The 19,221-nt window shown below is 37.7% G+C and overlaps 1 protein-coding gene across 1 annotated transcript; it reads right to left on the minus strand.

The window, feature by feature from the left end:
* Window positions 1–813: 813 nt before the first annotated feature.
* On the minus strand, window positions 814–13,931 carry MIOS (meiosis regulator for oocyte development). Its single transcript, XM_005518825.3, has 11 exons — window positions 13,807–13,931; window positions 11,510–12,877; window positions 11,215–11,313; window positions 10,062–10,319; window positions 9,053–9,222; window positions 7,383–7,448; window positions 6,612–6,770; window positions 5,708–5,860; window positions 4,331–4,535; window positions 3,203–3,332; window positions 814–2,978 (listed from the first exon to the last, which is right to left on the minus strand). Exons 2-11 carry the CDS (start codon window positions 12,804–12,806, stop codon window positions 2,882–2,884), a joined length of 2,634 nt encoding a protein of 877 aa, XP_005518882.1. The 5' UTR covers window positions 12,807–12,877; window positions 13,807–13,931; the 3' UTR covers window positions 814–2,881.
* Between the last annotated feature and the right edge of the window lie 5,290 nt (window positions 13,932–19,221).

Below are 19,221 nucleotides of genomic sequence, written 5' to 3' on the forward strand. Positions count from 1 at the left end.
TATCAGCATAATTTCCTACATTTCCATGTGGCAAATTGCCAGCCATCACAGATTCCAAGGGAAAGACACAACCATGGGGCCTGCTGTCAGCTAGGCCTGGTGGTCAGGAGGGCCCCAGGCACCACACACAACAAAAGGTGAGAAACTGCCAGACCTCACAGATAATAAAATGGGAAGAAGGGGCTTCGTGGGACACTGACCAAAGGGGAGGCACCAGGACAACTGAATCATAAACACCAGAGAGGGAGGTTACTAAAGCCAGTAATGGAATGCAGGAAGAGGAGCTGGCTTTCTTTGGGAAGACAGGAGGGTGATGAATGGTGGAACCTGGGAGAGGTGAAGTGAATGTTGTCATTGGAGCAGACTTCTAGAAGTTCACACTATTTGGAACAAGACTGCTCCCACCACACCCATGACTGACTTCTGAGACTTGGTACCTTTTTACTAGGCTCTTGGCAGACCCTGCTTGCCTGCTCTGCTGTCCTAGCTTGGGCATGGACATGTGCACAACTCATGTGGTGGTCGTGAGCAAGGAGCCCGTGTGTGTGATGATAAAGTGCTTGTGCTTAATCAAGGAAGGGCTGGAAGGCTGAAGCATCTAACAAAATGACAACAATGAAATGTAATCAGCATGAGCCACAGGATCAAAACATTTTAGCATGCAAGGACACCTTCAGAGTTGAGCTGAGATTGAGGAAAACGAAAAAATAACTGCATCTAATAAAATGAGTGTAGCTATACTTTTTGTTAGAAAACAAGAAATCACCCCAAAAATGACAGTTTTATTAATTTAAAAACAAAACAAGTAAAAAAAGTCTGGAAATTAAAAAAGCTCTTACAGCTCTTGCTTTTTAAATTTTGCAAATAGTGTAACTACCGACTTGAAAGCCTGAATAATAATTGCAACAGCCAAAAGTCAGTGCCAGAATATGCACATTCACAATCCAAAACATTGCAAAGATATGAGTATTAAAGTGAGCATGTAATTTAACTTCGCTATAGAATTTGACACACACAGTTATAGTCAAGTTGAAAACATTATAGATTAATTTTCTTTATATGCAAAAAGGAGACACTGTATGTTGATAGTTGCATTCACCTCCACATGGAAATTATCAGGAAAATTTACTAAACGTTACTACACAAGAATAAAAAACAAACACTTGACACTTACCAGTCCTCATTTACATAAACCAAAACCTTTATTGCCTGTATTTATATAAATAGGGTATCATACAGTAAGCCCCAGTTTACATTTATAAATGGAGAACATTTTGAAGAGCTCTTCAACAGCAATGTGAAGTGTGCAAAAATACTGGAAAGATAAATAAATATTCTAAAAAAAAAAAAAAAAAACCAAAAAAAAACCTGCTTTCCCTTTCCCATGCCTAGAAATATCAAGTACCTCTTAGATTTTTAACTTAAAAAACGATCTTTGCCAATTTTAGATCAAAATAAATGCAGCAGATGTATTACAACATTAATGCTAACTCAGAAAATATAACCCGAAGTCCTGAATGTGATCTTGTACATCCACAGAAAACATTTCCACATTTTATCTTCTTGAAACTACACTAGAGCATATAGAACTAGTGGTATATTACAATATATTCTCTTTAAAACACCAATTTTCACAGTCCTGGCAAAAACAGTACCAGTTTATTGCTAGCATTCCATTTAGTATTTCATAGCACACAAGTGTTGAGTAACTCATATACGGTAAATAAACACACACCAAGTAAACTGATGTTATTATCACATCACCTTAAAACAGGTTTGGTTTTTTCCCTAATTTATGTGAATTTTGTTGCCTACAAAGTCAAGGACAACAATACCAATTAGCTTCTAGCACAGTATTAGCAAAATACCATTGATGCTCTCTCAAGTTAATAAAGAATCTTAATTCCAGCTGGTAACACATCTAGAAGTACTCTGATCAATTACTTAAAATTGGGAGCAGATGGGTGTCCACTAGTAACCCGAAGCAGGATTTATACAGTTTGATTCCACACTGCCCAGTATATTTCAGAATTACAGGGAAATGCTGATTATCTCAAAGTCTTCAAATATTTTTCTAGTCAAAACTCTGCACATAGTTTAAAACTTAGGTATTTACAATCTCCAGTCCTTGAGATTTCAGATCTTCACAGTACTAAGTTTAAAATTCATCAGATACAACCTCCTGTAGTTTACCTGCACGCTGCACTGAAACAGTCACACGACTTCTCGGGGAACTCTCCTCTAGGATACAGTCATCCCTAGCAGAGAAAGCCCCCAAACTCTTTAGCATTAAAATTTGCAGCAGCTAGATATGTAGCCTAGTTAAGAACTTGAATTGCAAAGACATTGCTTTACTATCAACAAAACCTGGAAACAGAAAGAAATTGATTTTTCTTTAAAATAAATTCTTAAGAAGACAGCAGTGGCACTTTGCATAAACTTACAAGGAAACAAATGATCATTTGCATACAAAAGAGTGATCAAACAATGAACAGAGGAATCCACAGCATCACTCTGCCATTTTTCCTTCAAGTGTTTATTTTGAAGGTCTGCTTTCACAACGCATAGACTCAGCTTTGGGACCAACCAGCATTATCCTGAAAACTTCTTTAATAAAGGTCTTCTTTGGATTTTAGCAAATCCAAAGAATCCACAATTCCAGGAGTCCTTTTCTTCAGTCCTTTGAATAAGGGCCACGCACTGTACCTAGAGGCTCATTTCAGGAATACCTGTTTCTACCAAGCACAGTCATACACACGTCATTTTACTACTTCGATAGCAGTTTATTTTTTCACAGTAAGTCACAAATTACCTTTGTCTAAAATATCTGTTTAGACTATGATGGACACCCATTAGAGAGTCACACATTTTCTAACAGTATTTATGCCTGGACAGTCTCTGCTGGAACGAGATTCCCTGTTGTATCCAGCTGCATACACTTACAAGAGCAGGCAGAAACTGGGCACTCAGTATGGTCCCTAAATAGCAGCAGCCAAAAAAAAAACAAAAAAACACAAAAACAGGTAAAATAATTTTGCAGTTATACATTTAACTACATGCAGAGTTATAGAATTTCAGAAAAACTCAGTATATAGTTCAGTTTTATTATTTAAACTTTATAATGATAGATACAGGGAAGGAGACATGTTCTACTCAGTGCAGAACACACATGTGACATGACAAAATTTTAGCATCAACTTACCTGAACCAGCTCAGCATATGACCAGCATGTCCACCATGCCTACAGTTGTGACACCAAGTAAACCAGTTGTTGAACTGGGCTAACTTCTTGTCTTTGCTAAGATCCACTTTTTCATCTGATTTGGATCCTCCTGTCCAGAGGCAAACCCACCCCCACAAATATGGCTGTAAATCATTACGCTTCATTTATATTTCAGTCCCAGCAACACCATTAAAACAATTTTGAAATTAGTAATAGTATGTGAAAAAACATCCTGATTTTAAAATAGAAGTCAGTAAAAATATTAAGACCTGGAAGAATGCCAAAAAATAATTAGACTGCAAAGCTGTTGCTTCACAACTTATAGATATGCTAAACTTGCATATTAAGCAAGTTTTACAAACAGAATCTCCTTCAATGGTGATTTATGTCTTATCAATTGATTTATATTCCAGTGAATTATAGGCCTGTTCTGCTGCACATGAAATCTTCTGCTTTAGAAAAAAAAATCAACAAAAATCTAAGTTATGAATTGGAACAAGTACAATATGAAAGTCATAACAAAGATCAGTGAGAATGAGAAGAGGTAAATAAACATGACAACTCTACAGCTGTTCATGGCTCTGTAATAAGACTGACTTAAAAATAAGGTCAAAACCCTTTTCATTTAGACATTATACAATGCCAAGCCAAAGGCATTTAGTAACTGAAAGTACACCACACCTCTCTTCCTCTTCCAGCTAAAAATTCATTTACATTCAAAGATTCGTGTAGCATGCCTACAATTCATCTCAAGAAAATGCATTCCCCATTTCTTTCAGTCACAATACTGATCCCCACAATACTTGGATCTTTAAATCAGTCTAACCATGGAATTTCACTGACAATCTCATGGAAAACTGCCAGAACCAAGTAGCCATGCATATTGTCTGACCTTTAAGAACTGAAACAAAGATTTAATCAAAAAATTAGATTAAATGTAAACAAGTTCTCAATTATGGTCCCTCTCCCTTCAAAATTATAAGTATGAATATTTACAGTATAAGCACATAGGAAAAAAAAGTGCAACAGAAGATCTCTCAATAGGAACTGCTAATTAGGCCTCTAATTAGTACTGTAGCTGAATAACTAAAACCCACTGTGTCATACCTGGACAGCTGGAAACTGGTGTTCCCATGTTTATCAAGCAAAGTGCACAGCGGGGAAGGGGCTTACGGCAACCAGGACAGCTTGTAACTTTTGACTTGGTTGGTGAACCGCTGACCCCGTATTGGCTAAAACCTCGCCCCTGATGAGGAATAGCTGAACAGCTGTAAGAGATTGATTTTCCACAGAAATTGCAACTCACAAACACCTAAAGAGAACAAATGCCCATTAATTTTTTGGTTTGGTTCCAGTTTTGCTACACCTGTGAGTGAATCTATTCAAGCTAATTAACATTTATTTACCAGATATTCTAGAGAGTGCCTTGGAAAGCCAAGGCTACTTGTGAAGGAGTTCTTAACATCTTGGCTTATAGGTGAGGCACACAGCTCTGAGAAGTAGGCCTTAATGATGCTCACTAACTTCAAAAACACATAAAAACATGCACAACTGAGAAAACTTTGAAAGATATTATTTAAGATAATAAAAGCTGTATCTTCAGTAATGGAAGAAATTAGGTTTATTCTACTTACTATATGAAGTCCAGTCTGTCCCTCCTTATAGTCAGATGACTCATACTACAACACCCTATTAAGGATTATCCTAGTATTATTTATCTGCACCCCTCACTGCACAAGTTGTGACTTGATACCAAGGAGCAGATATTTTAAATTCCTTAGGGCTATTTATGTTAACAACATAAGGTGGAAGGAGCAGTAAACTCCCACCCACTTGGAACAACTCTACTTAAACAGCTGTGACTGATAAATTAATTCAAAACCAGTTTCCCTCAGAAACTCCCAGGCCCTAAAGCTTGTAATGAACATATTTAGCTGACATGAGAGAGTAAAAGGTGCCACAGTAAGACCATGTTGGCTGAAACTGCCACCAGATGTTAAGAAGATAGCATGTGGACAGGGCGTTAGTTTTCGGGTCAGTGTATGCTCAGAACTGATAATGAATAGTTGCTGCTGTTCACTTCAGTTTTAGCCTCAAGGGCTTCAAAACAGCTTTGAGATTCTTTTCAATTAAAACAAGAACAATCTGAACTAGTTCCATGGTTTCAGCATCAGTCTCACCCTGATGCTGAATTCAGCTGAGTGATACATCTCTGATTTCATTTTTTCAGTATGTGAGAGAAAAATCAGATGAGTTTCCAGTTTCCCCAGAAGAAAAGTGTTGATAGGTTACAGTTTCTGAAAGACCTGTTATTTGAAAAAAAAAAGTGACACCTCCTTTTTTTAGGGCAGACTAAGTTGAAATCTTTCTTTTGCACATAAATCCTCATGAAAACCAAGATATGACACCAAGGGATTTTTTTATACAAGTACATGCCTTGTTCCTTTCTGGACTGGTCATACTTCATATAAGATTTATATTTACCTGGGCTAAAGGCTTTGAGCTAGGATCCAGCTTACTCCTATGGATATCAAATTCTGCACGTTTATGCCAAAACCTCCAAGCATCTAAAAGATTCCTGTAGTTCTCAATCCAGTACTGAACCCTTTCATCCTTAAGTACATCTGACGGAGAACCCTAAAGTAGGCACGAAAAGATGTCAGCCATACATTGAAGACAACATTTTTTTTTAAAAAAAAGGCTTTACAAAGTGTACTACAAGATACAAGAAATAATACAGTGTCATTTATCCTGAAGATGAATTTTCCATTAAATTGTAATGGGAGTTTGATAAATGTTTTCTTCAGTTTCTCTCTGGTTGAAAATACTTGTGTTGCCATGTTCTCTTAAGAACTCAAGTCTGTGAAATGAAGGATTTGAAAGTTCTGTCACATATCACAATCTATATCACTGTCACGATTGCATAGGCAGTTAAATACACCACTGGCAATAGCTGCTACTGTGTAAGGGCCGAGATGAGTCCATTATTAAAAAAAACCAAAAATCTAAACCCAAAGCCTACAAACAAAAAACCTCACTTTAGTTCTCTACCAAAATTCTGAAAGCGAAAAAAAATACTGAAAACATCAGGAAACACACCAGCAATAAGCAGATAAATGGGTATTCCCAGTTCAGCTAATGAAAAGGATTATGATTTTCTTTAGTCTCTTTCCCCTACCATCTCCTCAAACTATATCAACCAGAGAGTGTGAAGACAAATACCAGTTAACACCGAGTTTCAGGTAACTCCACCAAAAAAACCCAAACAACCAATTGTTCCAATTTAATATAGAAAATACTTCCTAGTTCACAAGATTCAACACTACCCTGATAAAGAAACTACGTTTAGTTTTCCTCCATAAAATTTATTTTGGAATGAAACACTCACCTGTAGCATGCAATAGCTTGCTGTCTGGACATCTCCAGTTCTGTCAACATAACTTTCCATCAAGTCAACTCCATCTTTTGTCAGCCCTGTTAATAGTATTCCCTCCAAATTCCCAGCCTCTTTCATTTCATTTGTCAGCTTTTCAATAAACCTGTTGAGCTATAAAAAATATATATGGAGAAATATATAAATATATGTAAAAACAGCATCTGTTGCTGACAGAATGCATTGCTTGCTGGATGTTATGCAGAAAGAGTTAAATTACTATATCATATGACACTGCATAAAATCAAGTGTTTATAAACAAACTTTAAGCTTCTTGATAGAAAATGCAAGGAGAGAGGTTATGTATTCTTAGAACACTTTGGTGAATTTAAAATAGAACATTTCTGCTGCAAAACTAAACCATAATTTGAGAGAACATTAACACCTGGAAATAAATACTGAATAAATAGAAATAGTCTCCAGTAAAACAGGTGTACAGTTAATGCAATTGCATTTGAACTACCATGTAATGAATACTCACAAAAACCTACAAAACCATGACAAAACCAATAAAGCCCCAAACCAACCACCAACCAAATCAAAAATTAAGCTGAAAGCACAAAGTAAAAACCAGATCATTCCATATCTTATATACTACTGAGATAAGAAAAACCAATCACTCATGACTCACTATTTCCACTGTTCACCCCTCTACCCCAGACTTTCTTCTGCCTCTGAATAAAGCGCAGTTTAAAAGTTTGCTTAAATGTGCCACCACAAACCTACCTGAGCATCATTGAGGAACTTGCAAGCAAATGCCACTCTGTCTCGTACAGCTACATTATTTTCATACTTTAGAGAGAAAAATGGGGATACTAACATCAGATACATGTTTCCATTTTTCCAACACATTGTAAAAATCAGAACACTTGCACTACTGTCTAACTGATACAATGAAATTGATTGTGTACAAAGAAAATGTGACATCTGAAGAAGGCCAACTCTAAATATCAGCTTACTTGTTTGCAGTCAGATACAGGTATCAGAGGAAGACTGCAGATATGGGAACAATCTACTGGTACAACACATCCTAGATGGTTTATGAAACTCTGCCAAAATAAACTATGCAAGTTCTGTAGAGGACTTTGTACTTCCAGCATGTATAGCCAGGAGTCCCAAGCCATAGGCAGGAGAAAAACAAACCAAGTTCTGGCTACTATATTTACAAAATAACTAGCCTAACCACTCCATTCCTTCCTTAAATTGGAAACAGCAGTTAACAAAGCAATGAAAACACCCCAAACAAACAAAAACTAAACATTCAAAACTAATTTCTCAGAGATATATTAACACTTGAGGTCCAGCAGTGTATCAATATTTACTTTCTGCTTTTTAACCATTATGCTAGATGCAACACTGAAGAAAAAAATACTTCTCTATATTAATTCTCACACTTAACTATACCCATATTTTTCCCTCAGATATTCTCAGATTAGAAATTGTGACTGACATTGCCAAAACAAGATGTGCTTGGCAAAATTTTTCATGCAGACTTCAACAGGTCTCACTGAAGAAAAATTAAATTAAAACCTAACAAACAGCACCTTGTCATGTGTGAGTTGCCAGTTCATCAATAAAAAATATAAAATTACTACCCAACATCCAGAGAACAACAATACCCTCTCTCAAAGACAGACAAAAAAAATATTCAGGTTTCTCTCCTTTGGGATTCTAACCATTTTTATTTTTCCTTACCCTAAGAGCATCAAATCATGACAACTTCACTTTCAACAGCTTTGGACCAATTATTCTGCTGCATTACAGGCTAAATAATTCCTACTGAATCAAGTATGTCTACTGTTCTCTAACCAAGAATCAAGTCCATTAACTCCTCCAAAGGCTCAAAGTATCTCTTGATTAAAGATTTAGTTTGCCCTTTAAATGGCTTTTCTGTATCAGTTTCTGAAGACCTGGAACTACTCTATTTACTGTTTGAACAAAGTGAAATTATTTTAAAAAGTAAGCAAGGGAAAATAAAATATAATTCAATGCAAATGTAGCTTGATGACAGTTCTGCAAGCTCCCTTGCATTTAGTCTGCTTTTTGCAATTCCATTATTAATCTCTTCTGTTTCTTCCCACTGCTTACATTATATTTATAACGTATTTCTAGAGGTTCAATAACTCCATGCCAAAAATAAAATTCCTCTAAAAAATGTGTTAACTATAATCAATATTTTGGCCGTTCATGCATGACTTAGTCACTAACATAACATTCACTGATATGAGATGTCTCTTCTGCAGGAAGATAGGCTATTTGCCAGCACCAAGATAAAAGAATAGGTTTTAATTTGATTAATTCTTGGCATATACAGGACTCCCCTTACATACGTGCATGTATCTATGCGCTCCCATTGCATAAAGAAATTTTACCCTAACAGACAGAAATTTACTCACCAGAACACCATCATATGAACCAGACTCACTTGTCAGGAAAGCAAACATAGCACACAAGTAGGGATTGTTCAACTGCAGTCTTAGAGTACTGCACATTTCTCTCCAAAGTGAGTTCTTCTCATCTGTGTAGCCTGACAGAGCCATTGCTACAACATTAAGGTTCAGATCACCTGGTTTATGAAAAGCAATCAATGAAACAATATTATTCAAGGACTTAAAAAAAAATCCAGTTAAACCTGTAAATGAAAGCATCCACTTGAAACACAATGATTTGTCAGGATGCAACACAAAATGCAACACAAAATGCAGCAGAATTAACACTAACTAAATTAACTTGCATACACTATCATGTATAACAGATTTTGCTTTAAATACATCTGTTCAGGTAAATTAGCATCTACGTGCATGACAGCCTCTTTAAACAACATCACGCTACTTGTATTTTGAAATAGCTATCATAAAAGATTGTCATTTATCATCAGCCATATCCACAAGGAGTGCAAAGACAGTATTGTATATCCAGACATTATTCAACAGACCTAGCTGGAGGACGACAATTTTATATAGAAGTTTCAAGCTCAGAAGTTTCCTAAAAACTTGAGACCTGTTTAATCTAAATATCCATTCTGTCAGAAAGCTCAATTTTAGTCTTGAATTTGAAAATAGCACGTCTTCACTCTGAACCCTCCTTATGGAAAGCACAGACACTCTTTACCCCAGCAATTTTGTTAAAGTAAAAAGAATCCCACTAGTTCTGAACATATGTCTTTCTGTGGCTTTATCAGGAGGAAATTCTGCAATATACAATCTATTTTAAACAGACAGTATGTCATATGGTAGTCTGATGAGTGAAATATCAGGATTTGTCAATCTCCAATACAAGTGTTTCAAGCAACAATTTTACAATACAACAGGCATATTTTCCATACTATCTTCCATAATTCTGTTAACAGAAAAAATATACTAATGTGATAGAGTGCCAAAATAAAAGACTAAACACAATACACACCTTTTCCTGAGGAAGCCCCTTTATTCAGAATTTGTATTGCTCGCCTTATGTCCAAGTTGAAAAGTGCTACAGCAGCAGCTCGCTCCCAATCTCCTTCCTGTTCCAATGAATTTAGGAAAGGTTCCACATCTAAGTCTGTTCCCTTCTTTATCCACCCACAGAGCTGCAAAGCCAAAGATCTCTCCTCACTCAGATATTGAATAATATCTGCCTGTCTATCAGATCCACTCCTGCTGTGCCTGAGGTTCTCTGTAGTTCCTAGAAATGGGAAATAAATTATGCTTCAATCACAGTTTCAATTGCAATCAAAACACAAAGCTTTGGCTTCAATCATAAAGCAGGGCACAAAAGCTGAGTATTGCATTTTAGAATTTCAACACTGCTTACAACTCCACAGTAAGAAGCAGCATGCACAAAATTATTTTGATCTGCTAAAAATTATGCACCTAAGCTTGTCACATATTCCTCAGTCTTTTTTCTTTCTTCTACCACTTGTTCCATTTGATAGTTCTAAGTATGTTCAAATTGAAAATATATAATGCACGGTCGAGCACCTGCTCTACCAGTTCTCAGCCAGCATCAATGTGTTAGAAGCTTTCCCACCATTGAAGACTCACTTTTTGCTCCAAGAAGCATAGTTATTAATAAGACATATATTGAAGAGAGAAATAAATATTCAAATAATAAATTATACTAAGAAAAATTTAAGCGAGCATGAGAGGCAGAATGCGACAAACCAGGGGCGATCATCACCTCAGAACAGGTCAGCTTATTTAAATTTAATTGTACAAATGTACCTAATACATTAGCAGTGACTACAGCAAAGTCACCTTTCTAGAACTACACCTTGATGTTGAGCTTTGAAAAATATGTCATGCAGGGAGCAAGAATTCTTAGAGCCATAGACAAAACTCAAACATTTGAAATCAAAAATTTACTTCTGAGGATACTATGCTTATACAATTACTGACTTTCCAAGGAAACTGAAACCTCTGGAAATTACTGTTAACTTACATTATTAAAAAACAACCAGAAATATTTTGTTTTGATGTTTTTAAATAACCTCTTTGAACAATTGCCAAAGACATACCCATGACTGCATCATTCTGCAAACATACTATAACAATACTTAGCAAAGTTGGAGCATTCTTACCCAAAGATGACTTCACAATTGATTTAATGCCAGCATAAACCAAGGGACCTTTGTTTCCTGTAAGTTTTTGATCCATATCTTCAGTATACTGCTTCATAAGTATTTTCATGTATAGGAAGCTTAATTTTTCCCACTAATGTTTTAGAAAAATTAAAGTCATATCTTGTTAACATATACAAAGTATTTACAGGATGCTGCATTGTATTTAAAGACTTTAATGCATTTTATGTAAGTCATTTACGTATAAAGGTATATTACTTCCTTAGGACAAAACCTACAATAAAATAAAGGATATAATGCAGAGTGTACCAAAGCGATTTCAGCTGAGGATCTTCATTTCCAGCTAGGAGGTGATTTCTCCAAACTTGTTCAGTATCAAGACCATACCTTGACAGAGCTCTGAGGCGCATTTTGGTTGCTATGTCTTTTTCCAAGGAACTAGCCTTTCCTTCTTCTGTACACTCATACAAATGTCGTCCACAAGCCCACATTAAGGATGTCACTGGGCTCCACGCGAGAGAAATTCTTTCAAAAACAGTGAAGTCAGACATAGTCCTGTTGGGAGTCACTACTACCATTCGATTTTGACTTGTGGGATGCCAGGCAAATGAAGCAATGTAATTATCACATGGTTGGACACTTCTTTCAATTATTGTCGGCTCAGTTTCATCTCCAATAGGGGTGGGAGTATGCTGCATATCATACAGTCTAATAATATTACTATCCCTTGTTAAAGTAGCCAACAGTCCAGTCCTTGTTGGACACCATGCAACTTTTGTTAAGGGTTTTGGTTGCTCTGTCAGGGTCAAAACAGGCTTTTCAAACTTTCTTAAATCCCATATGGCAACCTGGCCTTCATAGAAGGAAGCAACACGATCGTGGAAATAGGGATCAACAGTCACTCCTTGGACAGCCTTGGTGTTAACAAATATTTTTTGGCTTGTGTTCCTAAGATCAAAGATAGCCAGATTTCGATGCATTCCAGCTAACAGCAGCTTCTGATCCCGTGGAAGCCAACAGAGAGAGAGACAAGCATCATTCTGTCCTAATTCATATAGTGGTTTTGTTACTACCAGGCCTGCTTCTGCATCTCCTGCTGAGAGCCTTACTTTCTCTGTAGCAACTGCAGTCTCTGGGGCATATTTGCTGCTGATATCCCAGATCAGTACTGAAAAGTCAGCCCGATGTTTATCTAACCCAGCAGCAAGCCAATTGCTATCCAGTGGGTTCCATGCCAGGGTGTTGCACTGCCGAGCGTGTTTGGGAACAAACTCTTTGCCTATCAAATCCTTAGATTTTGAGTTGTGATCTTGCCCAAGGCTGGTAAGTACCACTCGGCCATTGGCCTGTCCAACAGCAAGGAGACATTCGGGATCATACTTGGGATACCAAGCCACACATTTCATGTACGGTGTATCCGAATTTATTGACAGCAGTGTAGCCGTAGTTTCCTCTGACAACCGCAAGGACCCCGCCTTGAGTTCTGAACTTACAGCAGAGTCAATGTGATACAGGCTCAGCTCTGAATCACACACAACAAATCTGTCAACGTGGTGTGGTGCCCACAGGATATCAGGTTTGGAGCCACTCATGGCTAGGGTAAAGTTGACACACAATTTAAGCTCTGCTAAGAAGATTCAGGTGATATCCATGCATACGGAAACTGTTGAGAAAATAATTTGTAGGAACATTATCAAAACCAAAGTTCTTTTTCAATCTGAAATCATCATTATACAAACAAAACCAAATTACTTTTAGCCCAGGAGTTTAACTCATAACACATTTCAGGCCAAATTAATTAATATGCATTAAAATTAAGCATTCTCCTCACAGCATGTGTTGTTTTTGCTGGTATGGATGTACTGAGACAGAACCAACATGCCCACCTACAAACCGATGACAACAGCATTTGCTGTGTTTACAAACGCCACACCAGGATTAAGCAAGACATTACCCGAGATGCGCTGTGGCAGGATACGTGGGTGTGCCGCTGAGAAAAAGCCACTCCCTCAAACATCTAGAAGACCATTTCCCTAATTAAAAAACATTAAGTGACAAAAACTAGAGTCTGTCCATTTTGTCTAAAGCCCGCTCCATAGGCCAGAAAGGCTTTCTCTCTTGGAAGACTTCAACAGAAATTCAAATTGTCATCTTACTGTACAGTTCCTAATCCCACCACCTGCCCCAATGCTACATTGTCTCCGTTCGTATCTGCTCCAGCAACATACGAATAGGCACATTACGGTCAAAATTCCCTTTACACTTTCGGTACCTGCATGCCCAGAATCATTACACGTGCCTACAGGCAAGGAGACCCCCACAGATCCTATATCGCTCTGATATTATTGTGAAAAGAGACATGCAAGATCGGGAGGTATGAAAAAACAGCATTATTTACTCCACTTGGGCCGCCTCTGTGTGCCTGCACATCACCCCCTCCCCCGCCCGCCTCCGAAGGGGTGCAGGGTCCCCGTCCGCAGTCCGTTCCCGGCAGGAGACGCGGAGCGCGGAGACGGCCGCAAGAGCGGACCGGAGCCGAAAGACGGCCACCCTCCCTCCCCCCGTTCGTTCCCGGGCGCGGCAGCCGCTCACCAAGCCCGCGAGAGGCTCCAGCCCGCCCGCCGCCAGCGGCCCCGCCGCCCGGGCAGGGGAACGGGAAGCGCACGAGGGTTTCCGGCGCGCCGGGGAAGCGGAAGCACCGTCCGCGCGGGGCGCTTCCGCTGGGCGAGGCAGCGCGTGCGCTTCCGGCCCCGGCCCGCGCTCATCCCTCCCATTGGCGCGCGGGACGGTCACGTGGCCCGGGCGGCGCGCGCGCACCCCCGGCGCCTGGGCCTCCCCGAGCGGGCCGGGCCGGGAGCCCTGGGGACGCGCTCCTGGCAATGGGCTCCGGGATGGCCCTGCCGGAGCGGGGAGGCTGGACCAGAGCACGCACTGCGGCCCCTTCCAGCCCGAAACATTCTGTGATCACAAAGGACATCTAATTTTGAAGCCTTTCGGCACTACCTAAAAACAGAGGCCAGACAAAATTAAGAGCATAAAAAGCGGTTATATTTATTGAAGGGCCCCCGGGTACATTTAGGGCAGACGAACCCAGTTCCCCAGGGACTACACCCAAAAATGGACCACGGGTCACGGGTTTTCATACTTTGCTAAGTTTGGTCTCTTTGCATATCGGGGGTTAATCGAATTACAGCTTCAGGTAATGAAGTCATACCCAAGTTGGACATCCCCCCCCCCCCACCTCCCCCAACTCGCTTTTGTTTACATTTCGCATGGCCTGAAACACTAAGGTGTCCTTGATTCCCAGCCCTGGAATTTTCATTTGACCAAAATGGGAAAGCTGTAACTCACGTTCTACATGCAGTTTAGAGTTTTACACTAAAGAATTGCAGGATTACATATATGTGAAAAAATATAAAAGTTAAATCCTAAGGTATCAATTCCAACCCCACTGCCAAGGACACCACTCAGTTTACCAGGTTGCTCAGAGCCCTGTCCAGCCTGGCCTGGAACACTTCAGAGTTAGGACATCACAGCTTCTCTAGGCAACCTGTGCCAGTGCCTCACCACCTTCACAGTAAAGAATTTCTCCCTCATTTCCAATCTAATTCTACCCCCTGTTTCTGGGGACCTACTCAAAACAGCCAAAGCATGGATTTTTGGGACTACGTACCATCTCTGGGCAGCTTTTCCCATTATTTGATGGCACAGTGATAAAGTTTTCTTACATATAAATTACCTGGGGAAAAAAATATACATATTTCCTCACTCCTGTGTGATTAAGATTTTACAACCTGTTTTTCTACAAGCCATGGAGATGTGAACTTCTACCTTTTTCCTTTTGTTTTCAATGCTCTTCAAAATTGTCTGTAATCAAAATTATAAATGGAAGAACTAATTGGAAAATTTCAGATTTTCTCAGAATAACTTCTTTCAGATAGAAACAGTGATATTTGGGCTAGAAATATTTAAATATCACATTTAAAAATTTTTCTTCAGCACTGTTGGAGTCGGGACATTAGTTCCTTACTTTAGGTGCTTCTCTTACTTCCTTTTTCTTAAAAGAAAGGAAATACATATGCTTTGGCTTCCTTATTAAATATTTTCCTTCTTTCTCTTTTTAATTACAGCATATAATTTTTAATAGCCTTTTCTATGTTTTTATAATTTAGCAAAACATTTTTAAGAAAATGTATGATAAATCGTTGTTCACCCATCTTTTCAATAATCTGCATGTGTTCAATCCCTTTAGTTTATACATATAAAATGTGTTTGGAGTGGCTTTGAACATCATTTATGTTAATGTCTATTGTATTTTCTTTTCTCTAAGCATAGTGGAGAACTTGTATTACAAATTACATTTTATGTGTTAAATTTTCACACTCTTCATTAATTTAAGCCACAAATGTCATTTAGTGCTGCAACAACTAGTTGTCTTAGATTTCATTGTAATATTCCTTTAATTTAAAATGCACTTTTCCTTGTAAAACCAGCTGTTTTTTCCCTTAATAATAGAAGTCTTTAAGAGTTCAGCAGTTGTTTTGATAAATAAAATAGACCAAAGTGTGTGGAGAAATAAAAAAGTAATTCAGATTAAGTATTCTATCGTATATCAAAAGCAAAATTGGCAGCCTGGATTTTCATGCTTATCTGTTTCATTTTCATCATTCCATTTCCTCTGCTGCCGTTGAAGTGGAACATAGTGACTTTTTCACATCTGTTTCAAATAATCACCCGGTGGTTCTTTTTATAACAAAGATGAAATTCAGTTTGTGTATTCCTAACATTTTTCCATGTGAAAGTATGGGAGTTCCATTTATAAATGTAGTGCATATAATCGCATCATCTAACTTTGATTCTAAGGGTAAGTTTTTAGGGAATCAGCAGCTTAACTGATATCTTACTTATTTCTTGAGTCCTAATGATGGTCTGAACATATTACTAACAAAAGCTGCAGAAGAGCTGTTTCCTGTGTCTTTGGCACAAGAGAGTTCAGAGAAATTTTAAAATGAAAGATGGTATTTTGAAGCAATAAATTCTGTTGCTACAATGACAGGTACAAAGTGAGTAGTAACATAAGAGCTATTTCGTGTTTCAGAATACAAAATAATGTTACCACCCGAGAGACCATGTCACAGTTACTAGAACTGTTACACGAACTGTTGGGACATAGATGTTTCATATCATTCACCAAACACAGAAATTATATTTTCTATGTTGGTCTCAAAATAAATACTGCAGCACTGTTTCAGTAGTGAGCTTGTGAATTCCTCTAAAGTTTCTGAACATTTTTAATTCTTGGATCTTTGCTTCTGTTTTCCATGCCTTGATTTACTCTTTTAGTTTGCAGGTAGCTGTCTCCACATTTGCGTCTTTGTCCGATAGCAGCATCTTTATTTGTAAATAATACAGAATATTTGTTTAGTTCTGAGGCTGTAGCTAGGTGATCCTACGTGAATCTCTTCATCACCATTGTATAACAAGTGATTTTTGTATTTTGTTATTTCTTGTAATTGATATGGTTATATAAACTTACGCATTTAAACCCCCAAATAATTAAGGATCTAATTCAGCTTGACTTTCATCAAGTCTCATTTTAATCCTACAAATTTTGGCTTCTCAGACGTTGCCTGCACTTCTGATCAGTTCCTGTTATATTCCTTGTAAGATCTTATTTCTAATGTGAATTTATATGCAAAAATTGCTTTCATGCTGTTGTATATCAAACTATTTTTAGCAATTTCTCCTCATGGATGATGTAAATTTTTTTTTTTCTCTGCTCTGACTGCAGGGTACTCCAAATTTGCTCTATGTACAAGTCTCTTGAGTTCTTTAAGAAATTTTAATTATGTGGAAATTTTGAACAGTGAAAGCTCCATTTTGAACTTTCTTCGTTCAAGAGACATTAAAATTCATAAGAGATCAAGTTGTACCAAGGTTAGTTAATATTTATTTTAGTTATTAACTGGAAGCTCTTTTTTCCCTAAAACTTTGTTATGCTTTTTCATATTTGATTCCTGGAAGGCTGGCTTTTTTGTTTAGTTTGTGTTAATCTCTGAGATTTGTTGTGTTTGTGTCATGTGTGGCCAAGGGGAACTAGCCAAAATAACTAAATCTTTTCAAGAATACAGAAACACCGAAATATTACTGGACTTTTGTATACTGCAATGTGATGTTAACACTGGGCTTAATTATTATTTTGTCATGTCAATTATTAATTTAGTTGTCTAAGTCTAGTGCTGCTCTCCCCTTTACTGAAAAAGAGGAAGTATATATTCTGTCATTGCCATTTTTAATGTTACTACCTGTTTGGGTTATGATTACTTAAACTTGCAGAAAATTGATGAAGCCTAGCAGACTGTTTCAGATGTAGTGTTGTACTTCTCCTTGCCATGATGCATACCTGGTAGTATTGCTTTATCTGATTTTTGGTAGGAGAAGAAAATATTCATTACATAGGGAGTTTGAAGATGGAGTTCAAACCTCTCAGTCAGTGTAAAATGTATGTATCTTTGTAAATATTCCAAATTATACAGATTCAGCAGCATGATTGTTGAAGCCATAGGCACAGGTTGCAAGACTGTTTCCTCCAGCCTTTAGTACTCTACTGAAAATTATTTTGTTTGCACAGATCATACTTTTGTTCTTTGTATATGTTGGGAATATAACTTAATTTTATATAATTTCATGTTAAAAACATAATGCAAGTTACTGTATTCAAATGTCATTTATTTGCAGGGTGAAAAGGGTTCAGAGGATACAGTAGGTCTAGCTGGCCCACCAGGTCTTTCACCTTGGTCGTTCATTAATTGAGGCATTCAAAATAAATAGCCTGTTAAGTAAGGAAGGTGACTCTTCTTTTGATGGCAGAATGGCCTTTGTCAACTGCTTGGGTAAGAGTGAAAAAACTCTGGTTTCACTTACTCCATTCATGTTAGTGGTGGTTGCTGTACTTATTATTCAGTGGGATGCATAGAAGTGTGAGCAAGGGGAATTGGAATAAACAGAGGAAGAATTTCACAGGTACATTCATTTTCTTCTGAAGGTAACTACTGCAGTTTATTAATTGAAAAACAGATCTGTGGAAGTTTAGGAATTAGTGTCCTAACTAATCTTTTCAGTGTATCCAGGCTCCTGAAAGAATACCTGGACCAAATGGATTGAAAAGTTTCAGTGTTCAAAGTCCAAAGGTAACCCATGAAAAAAATCCTAATTTTAGAAGGATAGAGCAGGGGATATATGTGACAGAGGACAATGCTTTTTATATATTAGAGCTTGTATTCTTGTAGGAAAACTCATGAAATGAAAGGCAACTCTTCAGCTTTGATCACTGTAGCCTGTTAGAGAGAGAACTCCTCTTGAGCTCTATGATATGTTAAGAAGCAACATAGAAGATTTACAAAGGATTGTTTAAAGAATTTGAAAATTAAATATGCTGATTTTTAAGAATATTCTATGTTACTGAGCCTGACCAAAGTCCTTATTCAAGCTGAGAATTTTTTGTAGCCACAAAATGGCTACACAATAGATGATGTAATGGCTACACATTTGGCCATCTCTGCTTTAAGCTGTTAGTGAAGTAAAACATTTACACAAATAATTCTAAATTGGAATTTTGGATGGGTTTTTGTGTAGTGGGTTTTGTGGGTTTTGGTTTGGTTTGGGTGGGGTTTTTTTGGGTTTTTTTCCTCCTTTTGGGGGTAGGGGATATGTGTTTGTCTTTTTTAGGAACAACAAAGTGAGCCTGGTCCAAATGGAAACTGGAATTTCAGGAATGGGACTGCCAGGAAGTAAAGTGAATCTGTTTTAAACAGTTACCATTTTAATCCTTGCTCTGTTTTCTTATAAATATAATAATTTACCTTATTACTTGGGCCAGTGCTACATAAGGGACATAACAAGACTGTCATTCACTGCTCTGACAACCTAGAACTGTACTTACTTCAGTAGTTCATACTGCTTTGCCAATACATTGACTTTTGGCTTTCATTAACTTTGCAGTACTCA

The sequence above is a fragment of the Pseudopodoces humilis genome, chromosome 1 (genome assembly GCF_049639895.1).
Source record: "Pseudopodoces humilis isolate 2021_Gansu_Grassland_sample_001 chromosome 1, ASM4963989v1, whole genome shotgun sequence".
Classification (NCBI taxonomy): Eukaryota; Metazoa; Chordata; class Aves; order Passeriformes; family Paridae; genus Pseudopodoces; species Pseudopodoces humilis.